Genomic DNA, 18636 nt, shown 5'->3' with positions numbered 1-18636 from the left:
GGGCTGCTTTCTAGCAAAGAGATCTATAGAAAGAACAGTAATGGGGGCTGAAAAATTACAAGATCACTTGTCTGTTCCATTGAAGTCAATGCAAAATACATATAAATACGGAGTGGAACGGAATAGAAATAGGATGATATATCATACGGGTTTCTCTTGTAAATGCCTTCGTGTGCCTTTTATATTATTCAAAAAGATTTTCTAGGATTTTTTTCCTGATTTCGGATAATTGTGAAGAGCTTAGAGATATAAGTGATTTAGTGCTTGTATATACCTAAATAAATGGAAATAAAATGGTAATAGTGATACCTTCTTTAATGTTTCTTTGGGTTTTTTAACAAAAAGTATTTTAAAGTCATTTTAGGCCATCTCCTAAAATGCACAAGATAAATCATTCAAGAGGAAGAAATAGCTAGACATGTTATAAGATGCAGCCTTTGCACTTATGGACTGAAATGTATTATTTGCAGCGGAGAACATTCGTTCCAATCATTAATTGCAATTCAGAACGGTCAACTAACTTTTTCAGACACGTTTTATCAAATATAGGTGCAGAATTTACTAGATTGCAAGGATAAAACGCAAATCCAGTACTCGTGAAGGTTTTCTGGAGGGGATACATGATTCAATCCAGAATATCCTGTTCCCTAATAGAAATGGAAATGAGCACCGCCCCCTATGATCGGCAACGACTAGCCGAGTAAAATCCGCAGGGATTCCTTTACCTTTCCCCCCAATAACAGATGTAACAGCTATATACTGTAGGTATTGTTGTGTAGATAAACATCCTATTGAGTTCAGTGGGCTTATTTGCAACTGGAACACACAAAACAAGTGCAGACTTTTTTTAAATCACCCGGTTGACAGGAATTAAACAACTGATCAAATCGAACAAGCCACATAAAGGAACATTAGCAACCGTTGCTGAGGCCCATTCTACCTCACCTTTCTTATCAAGCAGTAGAGGGTGTCAAACTGCCGGCCCGCGGGCCGCTTTCATCATACCGAAGCCGCGTCCACCCCATTGCCAGCAATGCAAAAAGAGTCGCGGTATGTCGCGACACGTCACATGACGTGGTGAGTTTGACATCCGTGGAAGCTACACTGTAAAACTTACGAACGGAAAGACGAAGCCACACATAACTAAAGGCTTGATATTTTTTTCAATAATATGAAAATCAGCAACGAGGAATCAAAACACCTGATTCAACACTTCCCTTTTCTAGGTTTAAAGGATTTTCGTTTTCAAAGTCATGGGCAGAAAACACGAACTCAGACAACGGGATACTTATACGGTAATAGCAACAACCCTTTGACATGGAGGACAAGGGAGCATCTTTTCATTGGTTTGTGAGACTAGGGCAGGGGTAGGCAACCTCGGCTCTTTTATGACTCATGGACTTCAACTCCCAGAATTCCTGAGTCAGCTATGCTGACTCAGGAATTCTGGGAGTTGAAGTCCATGAGTCATAAAAGAGCCGAGGTTGCCTACCCCTGGACTAGGGGGCTATCTCGGGTTTATTTATGCAAATATGTCACCGGGAGTACAGTGAAGAGAAAGCACAGCCTGCCGGGCTTAGCATCACGTTAACAGTGATTCAATTCGAGCATTTCAGGCCTCACTCCCGAATTCCACCGTTGGCAAAGGATCACAACACTCCTGCAACCTTAGCTACGGGGTGATGGCATAGCCGGAAGTACATTGATCAAAAGCGAATTTATAGGAGGCAGTGCAGTAGCTGTACTCTTTTCTGTCAGGTGATGCCGGAAGTGATGCAATGTTGACGACCCGGCAGGTGGGAGGAGGACCAATGGCCGACGGTGGCCGATTGAAGACGGCAATCAGGCAAGTAACGGGCGCCGCGAAACGAGCTCTTCGGGAATGTGCGTCTCTCTTGTGATGGCTTCTGATCGTGGGGGCATCAGGAGGCACTTTGGGATATTCAGAGCTGCCTGCGCTGGGGTGTTTTTTTTTTGGCTTTGCCGTGTCTTGTTGGCCAAAGGAGTGTTTCCACCTTTGACATGGATACCTGGCTACGTGGTAGGGGCAGGACCGCCGTAGTCATTGCAGCACCGGCTCTGCAGATTCTCACCATTAGGCGCGCATCATCTGTGTCCGTTGTTGATCAGACAGAAAGTAAAGCACGTTTGTAACATTGGTTTTTTGTTTCCATAGTTAGGAATCTTTTCTGGAAAGCAGTCTGCCCGTGTTCTACTGATTGTGTGTGTGTGTGTGGGGGGGGTAGAGGTGTGATGATACTTGAGAATAAAAATATGTTATACAACTGTACACATCCCACAATATGTTATTCTGTAGTATATGGAGTATCTTAAAAACCCTTTGGGGAGGGGGGAGAGTAATTCAAACTATACAGTGATAGGTTCTACTAAGTTCAGTGGGGCTAATTCCTAGGTAGTATGCAGAAGGTTGTTTTATCTGCTGAATAAAATGCATGCTAGTGATAAATTCCACTTAAACGTCCTTGTTCTACAAAACTTTGGGATGTGAAGGAATAATAGCACTACTCCCTAGCAATAATAACATAACAAATTTTCCTCCAAGGCAAAAGTAAGATAAAATATGGCCATGTATGAGTAAGAAACTTTGTTGATTAATAGTTTTGTTGTAATAGAACATGATTTGAACTTTGAATATAAATTGGCCCACATTAGCTGTATTCTCACAATTGTTGCAGAAGAAATGCAGACCATGCTAGACATCTCTTTAATGTAGTATATACCCTATTTTATTAAGGCTTCCTGATACTATTTCATTCAAATTCATTCAAATTCAAAATACTTGTTTTGGATCCCTTCAAACTAGATGCAGTAATCAGCAACAAAGATAACAAGACCTAGGTTAAAGAAATCCAAGATTTCATCTGTGTTTGACATGAAACCTGGGGCGAAAATAAATGAATTGGAGATTACTTGCAGTATTGTGCATTTTCTCACTGCCTGTTTTTACTTCTTCTGCATATTGTTAGTGAATACCTGAAATAGAAAAAGGGTATGGGGTAATGTTTGAAATTGAGTACTACTGTAAAAAAGGGAAGATAGAACTTTTTGTGCCTTCCTATTAAAAATGCTATTAAGTTCTACGGACTCTGTATTTTGGAAGTGGTGCAAATACATTGACTACCCAAATAAGTAGTAACGAAAAATTTCAAATTCTACCTCATCTCTGGAACACTTTGTAATGCTTTTTCCAGTATGCCTGGCAAAACAGAAGTAACATTATAAAATAAGAATGTCTTTTTAATGTTTTCTAATTTGTTCTGATCCTGTACTCATCTATTATACTTTTAAAGGAAAATTTTGTCTTGCAATTAATTTATACAGTTTTAAATGCTAGCAAATATATTCCTGATGCCGTGGAAAGAATGTATTATTTGCTATATTTTCTGTTATAGCTTTGTTCAAAAGATCTAATTAACACACAGTACTAAGCTAGAAGTTCTCAGCTTACCCGAGTAAGAAAATGATTTGGTTATGCTGTTTATAGCTGAACCTGAAATTTTGATTTATTTTTAGTTTAAGCCTTTTCCTAATTTGCAGCAATATGCTGCATAACCTGTTAAAACATTCAATTAAATTACAGTTTCTTGCTTCTTTTTCCAATTCCTTATTCTCTTGGCAGTAGTTCATGACTTCGCTTTCTTTACCGAGTCATAACTTCCAAATTTAAATACTGTCCCATAAAGTATAACAAAAATAGCTATTGTAGAAAACAATAATAGTACTCTGACAAATACACACAGGAAAAATATATCCTATGTAAAAATCCCACAAGCACATCCATTGACCCACAAATAACATAGTATATGTATCTATGCTGCCACTTTGTATAAGCAGGTTTTTAAGATGGATTTACCAAAATAGGTCCTTTTAATAAAATATAGATGTAGATTCCTAGCAGAAATAGAGAAAAAGTTACCTAAGCATGTGAGGCTCCAGTAAAAATATATGACATTGCATATCTTGTGACAAAAATATGTAAATAACACAAATTATGCAATTTACATCTGGCATGTGATGCAAGTGATGTGCACAGTACACAATTTGCATCATCATTGTCTTAAAATATTATCAGGGACATTAGAAAAGAGGCACAGAATCAGAAAATAAATCATGTTTTTTCCCACCTTACTACTCCTTGGGAATCTGTGTTTTGATGGATTAAAATATCTATAATTTTCTCGGCAATACTTTGCAAATTTTATGCATGCACACACAAATACAGATAAAATATTAATTAAAGAAACCGAGAATCACATAATGCACAGTACAGGTAGTAAGACACTATACAGTAAATAGTATGCCTATCTTAAGCAATGGATTTGCTTCAGTCTGGTCACATAATTTGCTTTGTCAAATTTTTCATCTCCATAAGTACTGGTTTGAAGTAATTTTAAGCTCAATGAGTTTGAGATTACTTGGTGAAGCTATCCAGTCTAGATGATCTTCGGGGGGTGGGGCAGTAGTTAGGCACCTTCAATGCACAGTTAGAGCAATCCTGCACCATTTGCTTAAAGTGCCAAACCTAGAAATGCTTTGACTAATGCTTTGTGAGGGTGCATTAAATGTTTTCCACAACATTGGCCAAATGAGGCTTTTCTTAGCCATCTTTCATAGCACAAATTCTGCAGGAAAAAGCTGGGAGGAGTTCCAGGCAGTCTGAGGCATAGCAACATGGTTGTTTTATATGAAGAAGTCAAGGAACCACGGTGCTTCATGAAGCAGCTTTTATAGCAATGGCGAACTGCCTGAGCTTGCTGCATCATATTGGCATTCAGTATCAACCAGGAAGACACTATTGTCTGCTATAGTTTTGATCTTTATTTCAAATTAATTGCACTGAAAAATTGTTAGCTTATTATGTTTAATGCCATCTCTCCAATACAATGACTTTTTAAAAAATTGGTGTGGTCAAGTTAGTTTTTGACTGGCAGTTTTCTTGTCAAGGGTTTTTGGGAGTGGTTTGCCATTGTCTCCTTTCTATGGCTGATAGAAAGTGACTGGCCCAGGCAGGACTATAATTCACAATTTCTAGTTTCTAGCCTGGCCTCAACCACTGCATCAAACTGGCGCTCTTACTAATGGCTACTAGTATATATATTTTGAATGTTTTAATATAACTTAATATTTATTTTTATGTATTTAATTATTTTTTACATTTCTGAATTGCCTATTTCCTTCCAAGAGAGACTATGGGCAGTGTGCAATAAAACATCAAAATATAAAAACATATAAAAAATTAAAATGTTAAAGAGTTAAAATTTTAGAATTAGAAATTTTAATTTTTAAAAAAATGTTAAGGAGGCAAGAATAATTAGACCTTGTTAAAATTATTTGACAAAGGCAAAAGAAGGGCTGTCATGGCACGAACTAACCCCACGACTGTGCTCCATTCCATGCAAGGTCACAGAGCCATGTTTTAACCCATTTTTGGAAGGCCAGGAGAGTGGGGGCCCGCCTCACCTCTGGAAAAAGTATGTCATAGACTAGACCCTGCCTGTCAAAATTCTTTAACTGACGGGGTCTGTAACATACCTTTCCTATCTGATTGGGTGGGAAGGACCAATGTAATGAGGTGAAGCCAGTTCTGTAAGCCTGGCCCCATGCCATGTAGGGCTTTATAGGTCATAACCAACAACCTGGACCCGGAACTAAACTGGAACCCAGTGCAGTTTGCAGAGCAGAGATGTTATAGATGCCCTTTTTTGAGCACCAAATATAGCTCCATATTTTGTACCAGCTAAAGTTCCAGATACTTTTCAAGGATAGCATGTTGCAGTAATCCAAATATGAAATGACTCTAGGGCATGGATGACCGAGGGGAGAGTCTCCCTATTCAGGAAGGGCGAACTGGCACATAACATGGAGTTGAGCAAAGGCCTTCGTAGCCATGGCTGCCACTTGCTTTTTGAGCAAGAGCTGTTAGTCCGAGATGACCCCCAAGTTATGCACCGGGTATGTCAGCCACTTTGTCTTACAAGGGGTCAGCTGAAGTCGTTCCTCATCCAAGCCTCTGCAGCCTCCAGGCACTGCAGAAGAATATCCACTACATCCAGTGGTGGGATTCAAATATGTGAACAACCGGATCTCACCTAGAGGTTTTATATAGATGTTAAAAAGGAGTGAAAACATCAAGCCCTGTGATAGCCCACAAAGCAGGGGCTGTAAGTTGGACCTCTCACTTCCTATTAATACTGATTGGGATTGGCCTGAGAGAAAGGAGGTGACCAAGCACAAAACTCTGCCCCCCCAATTTCCTAAGGATACCATGGTCAATGGTATCGAAAGCCACTGAGAGATCAAGAAGAACAAGATATATGCACCACTACCGTCCCACTCTCAGAGATCATCCAATGCCATTTTGGTCTCATATCTGGACCTGAAACCTGACTGAAAAGGGATCCAGAGAATCCATTTCCTCCAGGATCCTCTGGAGTTGCAGTGCCACCATCTTCTCAACCACCTTTCCCAAAAAGGAGAGGTGGGAAATTGGACAAATTGTCCACAATGGTAGGCTTCAGCGATAGCTTCTTGAATAGGAAGAAAACAAGTGCCTCTTTAAAAGGAGCTGGGAACACCTCCAAAATAATAAATTCCCCATTGCTTGGATCCACCACATGATATCTCCCAAGCAGCCTTAACCAGGCAGGAGGAGCATGTATCTAATGCATAGGTGGTAGCATTTGCATTCCACTGACCCTTGTCCACAAAATTAAACTGTTCCCAGATAAATAGATAGTTCTGTTCTCTGGGCACTTGGTATCCAACTGGAACAAATCCAAGTGATTTTATGCCTGGAGAATTCCTCTGCATGGGTCTGTAGATGGACATCTGCCCCCCCCCCTTTCTGGGGTGAGGGTGACCCTAAATGGGACCAATGGGGGGCATTCTGCGGGTGCAATTAGAGAAAAGTATTGATGCTAGGTTACTCTTACTGCCACAAGGTAGACCTTAATAACAGCCTTAACTCACGTTTGGTCAAGTTCGTTCTTTGTTTTCCCTCAGTGGTGCTTTAGGCATCTCTTGACCCTTTTCAACTCTCTTAACTCCTCTGCAAATCATGGGGTGTAATGGAAGTGATGGATCAGAAGATGCTGCCTAGGTGCGGTCCTGCCTCCCCAACTTTCTTTGAAATCCAGTTGGATCCATTAGTCATCGAGTGTGGACCAATTGAATGAGTGCAGTCTCTCTATTGGTGGGGGGTAGTGCAAGAGGATCTCAAAGTGACTAGGGTGTGATCTGACCTTTATTATGATCTCTCAATCACATTGTCACTGCTCCAACAAGAAAATCATGTCCCAGTAGAATGACCTGGGAGAGGCCCCTGGACTCCTAGCTATGAATAAAATGAAATATATTTGATTGTTTTTATATATGTTTTTATATTGCATAAAATGTACCTTAATACTCTATATGATCTAGAGGTGTATACTATAACAATGTCACACAGAAATGTGGCATAAAAATAATACAGTATATATAAGCTATAAATAAATAAAACAAACTCTGACAATGTTATATGGTAATATATTTGGCTGATTCTACATACATTTAACTTGTTGAAATTGCCTTCTAGTTTGCCCAAATCCACATTTTGGGAGGAAGAATCAGGCAGATGCAATCAGCAGGAATGCAATAAAATGAGCCATGAATTGTTGCCTTTGTATTGGAATTCACGATTTGAGAATGGTAAGTGATTACTTTTTACTCTGTGTAAAATTCTAGAGACATAAAACATCTTTTGAAGAGTAAATGTACAGCTAGTCCTTGATTTACCACAATTGAACCCAAAATTTATGTTGCTCAGTAAGACACTTGTTAAGTGAGTTGCCCTATTTGACAACCTTTCTTGCCACAGTTGTTAAGGGAAACACTGCAGTTATTAAGTAACACAATTATTAAGTGAATCTGGCATCATTATTGTCTTTGCTTGTCAGAAGGTTGCAAAAAATGATTACATGATCCCGGGACACTGCAACCGTCAAAAATATGAGAGTCAGTTGCCAAACATCTGAATTTTGATCACTTGACCATAGGGATGCTGCAATGGTCGTAAATGGGAAAAATGGTCATAAGTCACTTTTTTTCAGTATCGTCGTAATTTCCAGTGGTCACTAAACAAACTGTTGTGAGTCCAGGACTACTTGTACAAGTTATTAAAGGAATCTCATTAGAATTTATTTTATGCGATTAAATATCTTGCTAATCAAGGCTTCCTTATAGTAAGAATATAACTTAAGTTGACATTAATATAGTATGTATATTATATGAAGGACTTTAGGTAGAGAACTGAAAAAACAAACATGTAAGTAGAGAGTATAATTGAATAAGTACCACAAAACAATAAATAATTATAAAATCATTGAAAATGTATGGCACCCCTCCCCAGTCAGCTCAAACCAAATTAGGATAGGAATTCTTTTTGGTTTATTCAGATTAAAAATTGCTTTTAAATACTGTATATTTGGCTCTTTTCTTTTACCTCAAAAAAAGTATCAGTATGGAAAATTTTAAATAAATATGGGGGAATTCATTGTGATGAACTATAACCCTTTCCTTAAGTAGTGTTAATATAATAACATATAGTGAAAGATCTAGTTGTAATCAAGGATAAAATAAAATAAGTTGGATATAAAAGTATTGACAAGATTTAGAAGGGCCTTTGAAACAAGATTGAATGATAGGTAAGCATAAGAACTGAGCTACAGTGAGTTAACTAACTAAACTGAGCTGTGCCAATTGGAGTGAACTTAGCTTTGAAAAATAGTTTTCTTTGAATTCAATTATTACAAGTGCAAACTATTTCTAGATATTACCTAGAAACTCTTTAATAAATCCATTGCCCAAAATAATCAGGGTTGTGCATTTCTCCTTTTCATGTTTTTTTTATTTTTCCTTTGCATTTTTTTGTCATAGGGGCATTTAAAAAAAACAATCACACATGGGATTGGATTGACATTCTATTGTAAAATCTTACAAATCAATCTTGAAGACCTTCCATTGACCAAAGTGGCTTGACTGAGGTTATTGTATAGTGCTGATTGTAAAATTGTTTTGCTGCAGTTGGTAATCTATTATAATACTTATCCTTAGAAAACAAAGAGAAAGGCAGAAGATTGATAGTAAGAAAATGTGACGACTTGCCAGAGACTCATACATAAGGAAATAACACATAGAACACAATTTCTTGGCTTCCCTAATGTTCTTTGATTCCCTGTGTGTTAAACTCAACCTTTGTACCCTTAAATAAAGCTTAATAACCAGCAGTTGTTATTAAATAAATCTGAATTGGACAGAAAATCCACAAGGCTTTTGAAATCAGATAAATTGTGTAAAAAAAGTCACACAAGTGAGCCCTGATGGGACAAAGTTTATTAATTGAAGGTAATCAGTGGAACAGAAATATATAGCCTGACAACAAATAATTTTTTTTAATAAATAGAATACCTGGTCTCTAACTCACTTGACTGTTATACTGATATCTGAATTTGCTAGAAAATGAATCAAGTACAGTGATTAATAAATAAAGGTTTTTCTTGAGAAACGAACAAGTGGATTTTCTCATTTTTTTGAGTAAGACTTTTTCAGTATCAATAGACCTAGATTAACAGTTTTTTTTAACCAGTTCAGATAACACTGGTTTACCAATGTGTCCAAACGTCTATGCTGATAAATATTTCATATTTTTCTTACATGTTTAACTGCTGCTTTATAAAATAGTATTGATAAGCAGTTGTATTTCTAATAAATTATTTCTGTATTCATATCTGTCATGCTGTTCCAGGATAATAAATACTATGCAGAGAAAAAAATAAGAAATAGTAAGCAAAAAAAATTAAAGGCAGGAGATAAGAGAAAAGAAAATGAAATCCTACTAAATCTGGTTTCTATATATTTCCATATGCTTCTATCCTTGGAAGCCGTGCTTTGTAACAACATAGACACATTAAACCATTGTCTTTTTTCCTTTAAACTTCTCACCTCTGTCTTCTTGGGGAATCTCATTTATTTCACCAAACCTCAGCTTTTCCAATCTATCCCTTCATCTGGATTGTTTCACTTTTTCTTCATAAATTTGTTTGGCAATTTGATCCTCATTTATTCTCTCTGAAAGAGCACGTTGCCGTAATATACTTATTTTGCTCTAATCATTTATTTTTATATTCACTCTACTTTCATTCTGCATTCATTTGTTCTTGACCTTATTTGTGTTACCACGTATACTTACTATCTTTCTATGAGGATCTATAAATCTTAAAAATTCTTCGTCCATATCCCTAACTTTAGAAAACCTCTGTCAAATTATACAAATCAATTTATTTGCTCTATTTTTTCATAATATGTGTATAGCTTAATTTCAGCCCTTTGAAGTAGGCCAGGTCAAGAAACAAACACTCCAGGGATACTAGGAAAGACACTTTATTATGGTAAACAGAATCAAGGTAGGGTTATTTTGAGTGACTTTCTCAGATATGCTTTGACCTCTGGACTGCGTAATAGCTCTTGTTCAAGTCTCAGCTTTTCTGCTTGGTGGCTCATTCGTTCCTTCCTCAAGGACAACTATAAACTCTTTTATATCATTTCGGCTGTTAGAATCACTCTCAATGGCTACAGACTTCCTCCTGTCTCTTTCACTTGCAAATGGCCCTGGCATCTCAACAAAGTCAATGTATAAATCTGGCAGAGTAGAGTCAGATAGAGCTGGAAAGTTCCTCCCTCCCCTTCCCAGCACCAGAGAACCTAAGTGTCTCCATTCTGGAGCTGTTGATAGTAACTACAATTAACATGGGCAAGTATTGTGCAAGAATTTCATAAGGAACTAGAATACAAGAGGTGGAGTATGGACATCGATTGCCCTCTCCCTCTATTTCTCTGATTTGGAATAGCCTTTCCAGTGAATGACATACTCATAAATTTTGCTCTATGTTTAGAATCCAGAATATATTCCACTTCATCTTTTTCTTATCCATTCACCAGGAACTGACAAAGCTTAGTGGAAGGCCACACCAATTCTCCCACAGATGTCGTCTTGCTTTTGTGCATCTGGGACATGCTTATATGCAATCTTGACCAAATCTAATTCTTTCTTTAAAGGAACTGACAGGGATGAGGAAAGGAGGTGGAGTTCTGGAAGGCAAGATGTATGGTAGCCATAAATTCCATGGAGGAATGTATACTTTATGCAACGTGGAGTTTTTTTGTTTTTTTTTTTAGCTAAGGTGGAATTTATGACTGGCTAGTATAATCTTTAAGCAGGTCTTTATTATATCTGTATTACGGTTGTCAGTTATAGGTTTATCTGTTCGTTCTTTTTTCTTTGTCATATTCATAAAGGAATGTGAAACTTATGACATGTAATACACAGAGGCACAGACATACACAGCAGATGCAAAACCTGTTTAATGAGGTTTTCAAATACTGTATGTGGTTTTGGAGGAACTGGCATTTAAAGAAGAATATTTTCATCTGCACTAGACATTAAATTAGAAGGTTGTGCAGTGCTAGAACAAAAAGGTGTTTTTAGATAGACATCTAATCTATACTAATCTATACTTTAAGATTACTACATTTCATGGGCTGTATATGCAATTTTAAAACAAAATGAAAAGTGTTCTTGATAAATATAATACTATATTACGATATATATATTAATAATGAACAAAATACACATTAGGTGGTGAACAAAGCCTATTTAAGAAAGTTTATTTTTTATGCTCACTATATAGTGGAAGTATAGAGCTTTTCTGTTTTGCAGCTTTGTAACGACAATTCTATGCTTTCCATATGTTGTTCTAATACTCGCCTTTATGCCTTAGACTTGTTTTTGTTGTCATCTGTTTCTATTTGCTCTGCACCCCTTCCAGCTGGCAGGGTTTATTTGATAACCCTTTGAGACTGTGTTGCCTGGGTTTGATTGGTGGTAACTCTCCATTCTGTGATGAGGTTCCTCTGAAGAAAGGCAAGCTATAGTTGCCTGCCTTTGATTGGCTGCTCCTTTGTTTCCCTCCCCTTCCCAGGCACACACCACCGCAGGGTTTGTTCGGAGACCTAAAACAGCCTTGTAGGCATCCATTCATGAATCTGTGACGTTAGTAGCTTCTGTGTTTGCAGTGGGGTTGCAGGATTGTGTGGGTGGAATTTCCTTTCTGTCTTTTATTGAGCAGGTTTATCTCTGCTAACTCTCCATTAAATGGGGACATGGAGCATAGTTGTATAATGTTCCTGTCATTGTAAGTATATTGGTTAAAAATCTGTCTTGCTTCAAGGTCTGTGTTTTCAGATGGACCAATATTATGTTTTAATCATTCATTTCAAAAGATGGGATAGATTTGTCTGTCAGTACAATAGAAAAAATGTTGGAAGACATATTAAAGCTAAGAATATTTTTGTATTTGGGCAACAGTCTGTATTTTACTTCTCTGTGGAGCTATTATAGACATATTGAATTTGCAATTCGGCATATTATGCAGTAATCTTTATCCATTTCTAAAACAGAACAGAATGAATTTTAATAATTTGTTGAAATGCAGGTTATCATGAGAATATTAAGAGAAATAACTGCAATTGATTTCAGAACAGCAGGCTACCCCCCTCCCCTCTCCCTCTTTTCCTTTGTGAGAATGTAATCTGATTGTCTGGTGAAATGGCTTCAGAACCCTTTAATACAGTTTAAAATCTAACATTATTAACAGTTTTAACAGTATGTTATTGGATGGAGGGAAAAAGCATGCTATCCGGTTTAGTTCTGAGTTACACATTTATTTCTTAAGATGTTTCATTTTTATAAACAAATTGATTTTTAACTATTTTCGTTAATGGGTAGATTTGTTCATTCATATGCAAGCAGTTCTTTTTAACAGCAGATATTTTGCATTACACTGTAATCAGCTTTAAAAAAAATGAATTGTAAATCTCAGCATGTTGTCAGCTCCCGTTCTAGCATTGTACTTCATATATAATCCCAATCTATTTCTATTTATTGATGGTCAGAATGTGATGCCCCTTCTGGGAATTGCTTGCAGTAGGAGCTACTGAGGTCAGTAGAAATTCATTGTGAATAATCCCTGAAAAGAAGGGCAATGCATTGCACCCCTTGAAGAATAAGCTCCAAAGTACTGTAGAGTTACTGTATAGTATTAATACTGTATAGAAATTGAAGAAGCTATGTCAGATAACTACTTTAAAGGGGATAATTCTAGCTTCTCTTTGTCCTTAAGAAACCATACCAAGCATTTTCCTGCATTTATTGCTCTGATTGGAAATATTAGTAAGATTGTCTTTTCAATACTGTATCTAGAACAGAAGGCAACAATATAAAAACTGATTGTTTGCAGTGTTTGGAGAAATTAGCTTCTCTTCAAGCTGAGGCATGTTCTCCTGAGCACCTGATATTATTGTTTCTTTCTTCCATCCCAGTTGATTAATATACACCTACTCAGCATACTCTGCTGTGAGAAACTAATGTAAAATGCTATCCCAAATGTTAGTTGTCATAAAATTAATTTAAATTTATGGTTTTGATGAAAAACACATTTAATGTTAAATGTTAATTTTAGGCTTCTTCAGCTATAATAATAGGGCAGCTGATTATAAAGAGAATACTTTTGAAAGTTGATTTAGTTTTGAAACTTAAATCTGTAAATTGGATCAAATTAATATAATAAATCATTATTTATTAAACTATTTATTACCTACCACAATCCAAGGACTCTCAATAGTTTCTATGGTATCAACAATTATAATCCATGGTACATTAAAAAAAAGTCAAAATCATAAATCAAGAATCACCTTAACAATCACAAAAACAAAATAGGCAAAGAATAAACATAAGAATACAAGATGGCAAAAGTCATGAAGTCAACCAAAGTCTTTAACATTCTTCTAAAAGAGGTAAGGGCAGAATTTTATCTTCCCGGGGACAGTATATGAAACATGCCCTATCATACATAAATGGTACACTAGCCAAATGCCTCTTTTAAAATATTGGCAGTAATCTTAACAAAATTAGCATAGTTTAGTTCATTTTCTAACCTGCTGATAATTGAATGGGTGGAGTATAATAGAAAGCCAAGCAAGTTAGTAAATAAATAAAATAATTGCTTATTTTAAAAAATCCTTAATTCTAATTCTTAAATCTGTGAGCAATCCAAAAGATGCATGTTCTAAGCATAGTCCTCAGTACCTCACTGTATCACAAAGTTATTGCTTACATGTTACTTACATTGTGCTGCCTTGCTTCTGAGTTCCTGTTTTATAGGATAGCCACACTGAAGGAAGATAGCCAGATTCATAAGAGGCTGCAGTGCCATCCCTACTCCTTGGAGGAAGTTCAGCTTGCCATGTCCTCACCAGATGTGCTCTCTGATTGTATGATTCTTGTAATCTGTTCCTTGGTTTTGTTACAGGTGCTGTGGCCACTTCCTGCACTAAGGATGGACATTCATTTCTTCTAAAGCAGTATATCTGACTATTTGCTCCATACACATGCATACCCACAATACAATGACCAGTTCTCAGGAGCTCCTGAGCTGGTCTTCCTCTACAACGATTATCAATAAGAGTCTCGATGAAGATGAAAGTTTCAGTGGGATGCATGGGGAACGTATACCCTCTGGTGTCCATCCTTCATCTGAAGTCATAGAAGATGGAAGAGAAAGGGGCTTACCTCACAACAATGCACCAGACAATATAAATAGTCCAGTGGCCACAACAGTATTAACCAGTGTGAGTGAAGATTCCAGGGACCAATTTGAAAATAGTGTGCTCCAGTTAACTGAACAAGATGATTTAGAAACTACTGTTCATCAGGGCAATGGTAACAATATAAGTGGACAGAACAACCATGGAACTGAAGATATAAAAATTCAATTTAATAGGACAGGAAGTGGAAATGGTGGATTTCTTGAAGGACTTTTTGGCTGTTTAAAGCCAGTATGGAATATTATAGGAAAAGCCTATTCTACTGACTACAAACTACAACAACAAGGTAAACTCTGCAAATAAAACTATCTTTTATTATTCCCCTACCCCTGCCCCTACCAAAAGCTTCATGGCAAAAGGATGATATTCACTAGAGTTTTATTAATTTGCAGACACTTTAAAACTCAGAATTATGAAAAGAAGTATGTGTCATTTTATGTTTATACGTAATTTTATCATATACGTTTTATATTTAGACATTTCCAAGAATAGCAGATATTCTTATCTCTGATACATATTGTTTTGGTCTAGTTATTCATTATTGGTTTGTCTTTTTTGCTCTCAGTGTGCTAATAGTTGTTAGGAATCACTCCATACAAATAATGGACTCCCCTGACTTTGACAAAACCATTTTTCTTATTGCTCAGATAAGTTATAATGTAATAATTCATCATATCATATAAGCTTCTCTAAGTCAAAGCATCTGTTATTGTAGTTAAGATAAAATAAATAGATTAGTGGAACAGAAAGAAACTTTACTCAGAAATTATACTTTCTGCATTTATTTTAAAAAGCTTAATGCACAGTTGGAATAGTATTCATAGCTTTCAAATGAATGGAAACTCTTTATTTCCTGGAGCCAGCTGGTTGAGGACTTTATAATCCCCTCTCCCTGGGAATCAAAGGTAAATTAGAAAGCAAGTTTTCGCTGTAATTCACTGCCTATCTTCATTAAAACGGCTGGGTCTTCTATGTCCTTCTATTGCAGTTGACCAGAGTGATTAAAAAATTTCCTCTTGATATGGATGAAATGACCGTATAAATTGCACTCCATTGTTCTAACTACCCCCCAAAAAATAAAAATAAAAAAATACATTTTGAAAATTTAACTGGATTTCAGTCACAAGTGATTTCTCTTTTATTAGTTAGGATAGTCTTCTGATTCAAACTTTGTGATTTGGGTAGAGAAGAGACTTTCCTGATTTCTATCTAATGCACCTTGCTGCTGATGGAGGCATAATGCAGATAGGAGGTGTTTTAAAAAATATTATTTCTTTGCAGGGCTTCAAGATCAATTCAGTTAAGCAATTCCCCAAACCCATTATAAGGAATTAAAACAATCATATTTTAGAATTCCACTACACATTTATTGTTATGTAGGAAGCAAAATCTTTTGAAGATATATTTTGCATGTTCTTTTGCATGTTCTTAAAAAGCCTGCAAACTACCAAGATACTAGATGAGCTATTGTTTTGTTGTTTGTCATTAGGCAGTTACTTGCAATTAAAATAATTGTGCTTGTTTATTATCAGATACATGGGAGGTTCCTTTTGAAGAGATATCTGAGCTTCAGTGGTTGGGCAGTGGAGCACAAGGAGCTGTTTTCTTAGGCAAATTTCGAACAGAAGAAGTGGCCATCAAGAAAGTGAGAGAACAGAGTGAAACTGATATCAAACACCTGAGGAAGCTGAAACATCCAAACGTCATTGCTTTCAAGTAGGTGAATTATTCTGATTCTAGAGCTACCTTTTCAAACTAATGCTGTAAGTCTTCATACCCTGTTTCCCCAAAAGTAAGGCCTACTTTTGGGGGGTGGGCCTAATATAAACCCTACCCCAAAAATAAGCCCTAGTTTTGGGGTGAGGCACACACTTAAAAATCAAGCTAGGGCAGGGGTGTGTGTGTGGATCTGCCCTATGCATCCCGCACCCACTTACCTTGCAGCCAGGCCTCTCCTCGCTGGCCCACTTCTTCTGAGGCGTCTTCTGCAGCCAGGCCTGCATTTTTCAGTCACAGGCCTTTCCTGAAGGCCTGTGTAGCCGAGAACCGAACTATAGATTCAATCCATAGCTTGGTAGTCGGCTGCATAGGCCTTCCAGAAATGCCTGATTGCAAAATGCAGGCTGGAATGCAGCTGCAGAATGAAGCTGCTCCTTCGGCCCCAGAAGAAATGGACCGGCTGGGTGGTGCTGTCGGTGCCGGAGGTGAGTAAGACATCCCCCGAAAGGAAGACCTGGTACCTCTTTTGGGGAAACACGGGTATTTGGATTAAAGCCATTCAGAGTACAGCACTGAAGTTTCCTTTATTCTTTGAATCTTAGTTCTTAATGGAAAAAGTGTTATCTGGTAATACAGTAGAATTACTACTTTTGTTGTAAGTGGATTTTCTGATATAGTAAGAAGTAGTTTGTAATAGCATATGCTTGAGTTCTTTCAATTAAAAACATTATTGTTGAAAAGAGCAAGAATAATGAAATCTTTTAGAGAAGTACTATAGTTGCTTCCCCATTATTTAAATAATAGTCACTACAAGACTATTACTCATGAATAGAAATGCAGAAAGCTTTTTGAAATGAAAATGTCCCAATCTTGAAACCTTTGACTATTTCAAACTTTAGCAGAAATGTTCTAATGTTGTTCAAACAATTCTTAGTGTTCTGTTCTTTTGAAATATTTTGCACACCTCTAGCCAGGAACAATAATAAATGTCTGTGTTTTGGGGAAATCTTTGGAATTTTCATTATAATGAACTTATTTTTTTTTCTTTCTATCTTCACCTCATCAAAATGTCATTGCTGAGCATGAAAAAAGCATTTACCATTATGCAGTCAGTACAATTTCATGCACTTCAAGGATGTATGTAATCTGTTCTCGAGGGAAATCATTTACTGTTTACTGTTAAATTTTCTGTATATACTAGGTCTAATTTGACCAAATGGCAAATAAGCAATAGTAGTTTCTTAGGAAGTGCTTTTGATTATTCTGTAGAAATGTGAATCAGAAACTTGTCTTTATTAGTTTCTTTCTTAATTCCCCATTGCTTTGATTTTGATTTTTAAAACATCTATTGTTCTTTTTTATCTTAGGGGCGTTTGCACACAGGCACCCTGCTACTGCATAATAATGGAATACTGTGCACATGGACAATTGTACGAAGTGTTGCGAGCAGGTAGAAAGATAACGCCTCGTTTGCTTGTAGACTGGTCCACTGGAATTGCTAGCGGAATGAATTATTTACACCTCCATAAAATTATCCACAGAGATCTCAAGTCACCCAAGTGAGTAGACAGAGTTTATAAAATATAAGGAGATAAAATGAAATTGAAATAAAGGTGGAATTACTATGAATCTCTCGTGTGATTTCCTGTGTATTTTATTCTTTTCAGTGTATTAGTTACCCACAACGATACGATGAAAATTTCTGATTTTGGTACTTCTAAAGAACTCAGCGATAAGAGTACAAAAATGTCCTTTGCAGGAACAGTTGCTTGGATGGCCCCAGAAGTGATTCGTAATGAACCTGTTTCTGAAAAAGTAGATATATGGCAAGTAATACTATTATAACTACTCACCTATTTCAGTACTTCTATTAAAAACCATTACTTTATGCTTCCATGTTTTGTGGTTGCTGGCAGATTTTATTTTTTATTAAGCTTTCTTTCTGTACTGTGCTTTCTGCAAAATAATTCTGCTGTAAGGAATCTAACATTTATCTTAACAATTTGTTTTTATACCTGTAAATTTTAATTGGCAGGTCCTTAGGGCTTTATTGCTTTTATTATATTTGAGTCTGCTTTTGTAACTGGAAGTTTTTAAGAAGAGACTGGACAGCCATTTGTCCGAAATGGTATAGGGTTTCCTGCCTGAGCAGGGGGTTGGACTAGATGACCTTCAAGGTCCCTTCCAACTTTACTATTA

At 36.7% G+C, this 18636-nt stretch overlaps 1 protein-coding gene across 1 annotated transcript in view; it reads left to right on the top strand.

The window, feature by feature from the left end:
• The first annotated feature begins 14109 nt into the window (after positions 1–14109).
• Positions 14110–18636, top strand: part of MAP3K13 (mitogen-activated protein kinase kinase kinase 13) — a 15995-nt gene continuing 11468 nt past the window's right edge. Inside the window, exons 1-4 of the mRNA XM_015814159.1 lie at positions 14110–15004; positions 16251–16434; positions 17805–17996; positions 18105–18267. Of these exons, the coding sequence (XP_015669645.1) occupies positions 14503–15004; positions 16251–16434; positions 17805–17996; positions 18105–18267 (1041 nt within the window). The 5' untranslated portion in view covers positions 14110–14502. The remainder of the gene's footprint in view (positions 15005–16250; positions 16435–17804; positions 17997–18104; positions 18268–18636) is intronic.

The sequence above is a fragment of the Protobothrops mucrosquamatus genome, unplaced genomic scaffold (assembly GCF_001527695.2).
Source record: "Protobothrops mucrosquamatus isolate PMUCROS unplaced genomic scaffold, P.Mucros_1.0 scaffold225, whole genome shotgun sequence".
NCBI lineage: Eukaryota > Metazoa > Chordata > Lepidosauria > Squamata > Viperidae > Protobothrops > Protobothrops mucrosquamatus.
Note: the sequence above shows the minus strand (reverse complement) of the source record. Positions and strands in the feature narration are given on the sequence as shown.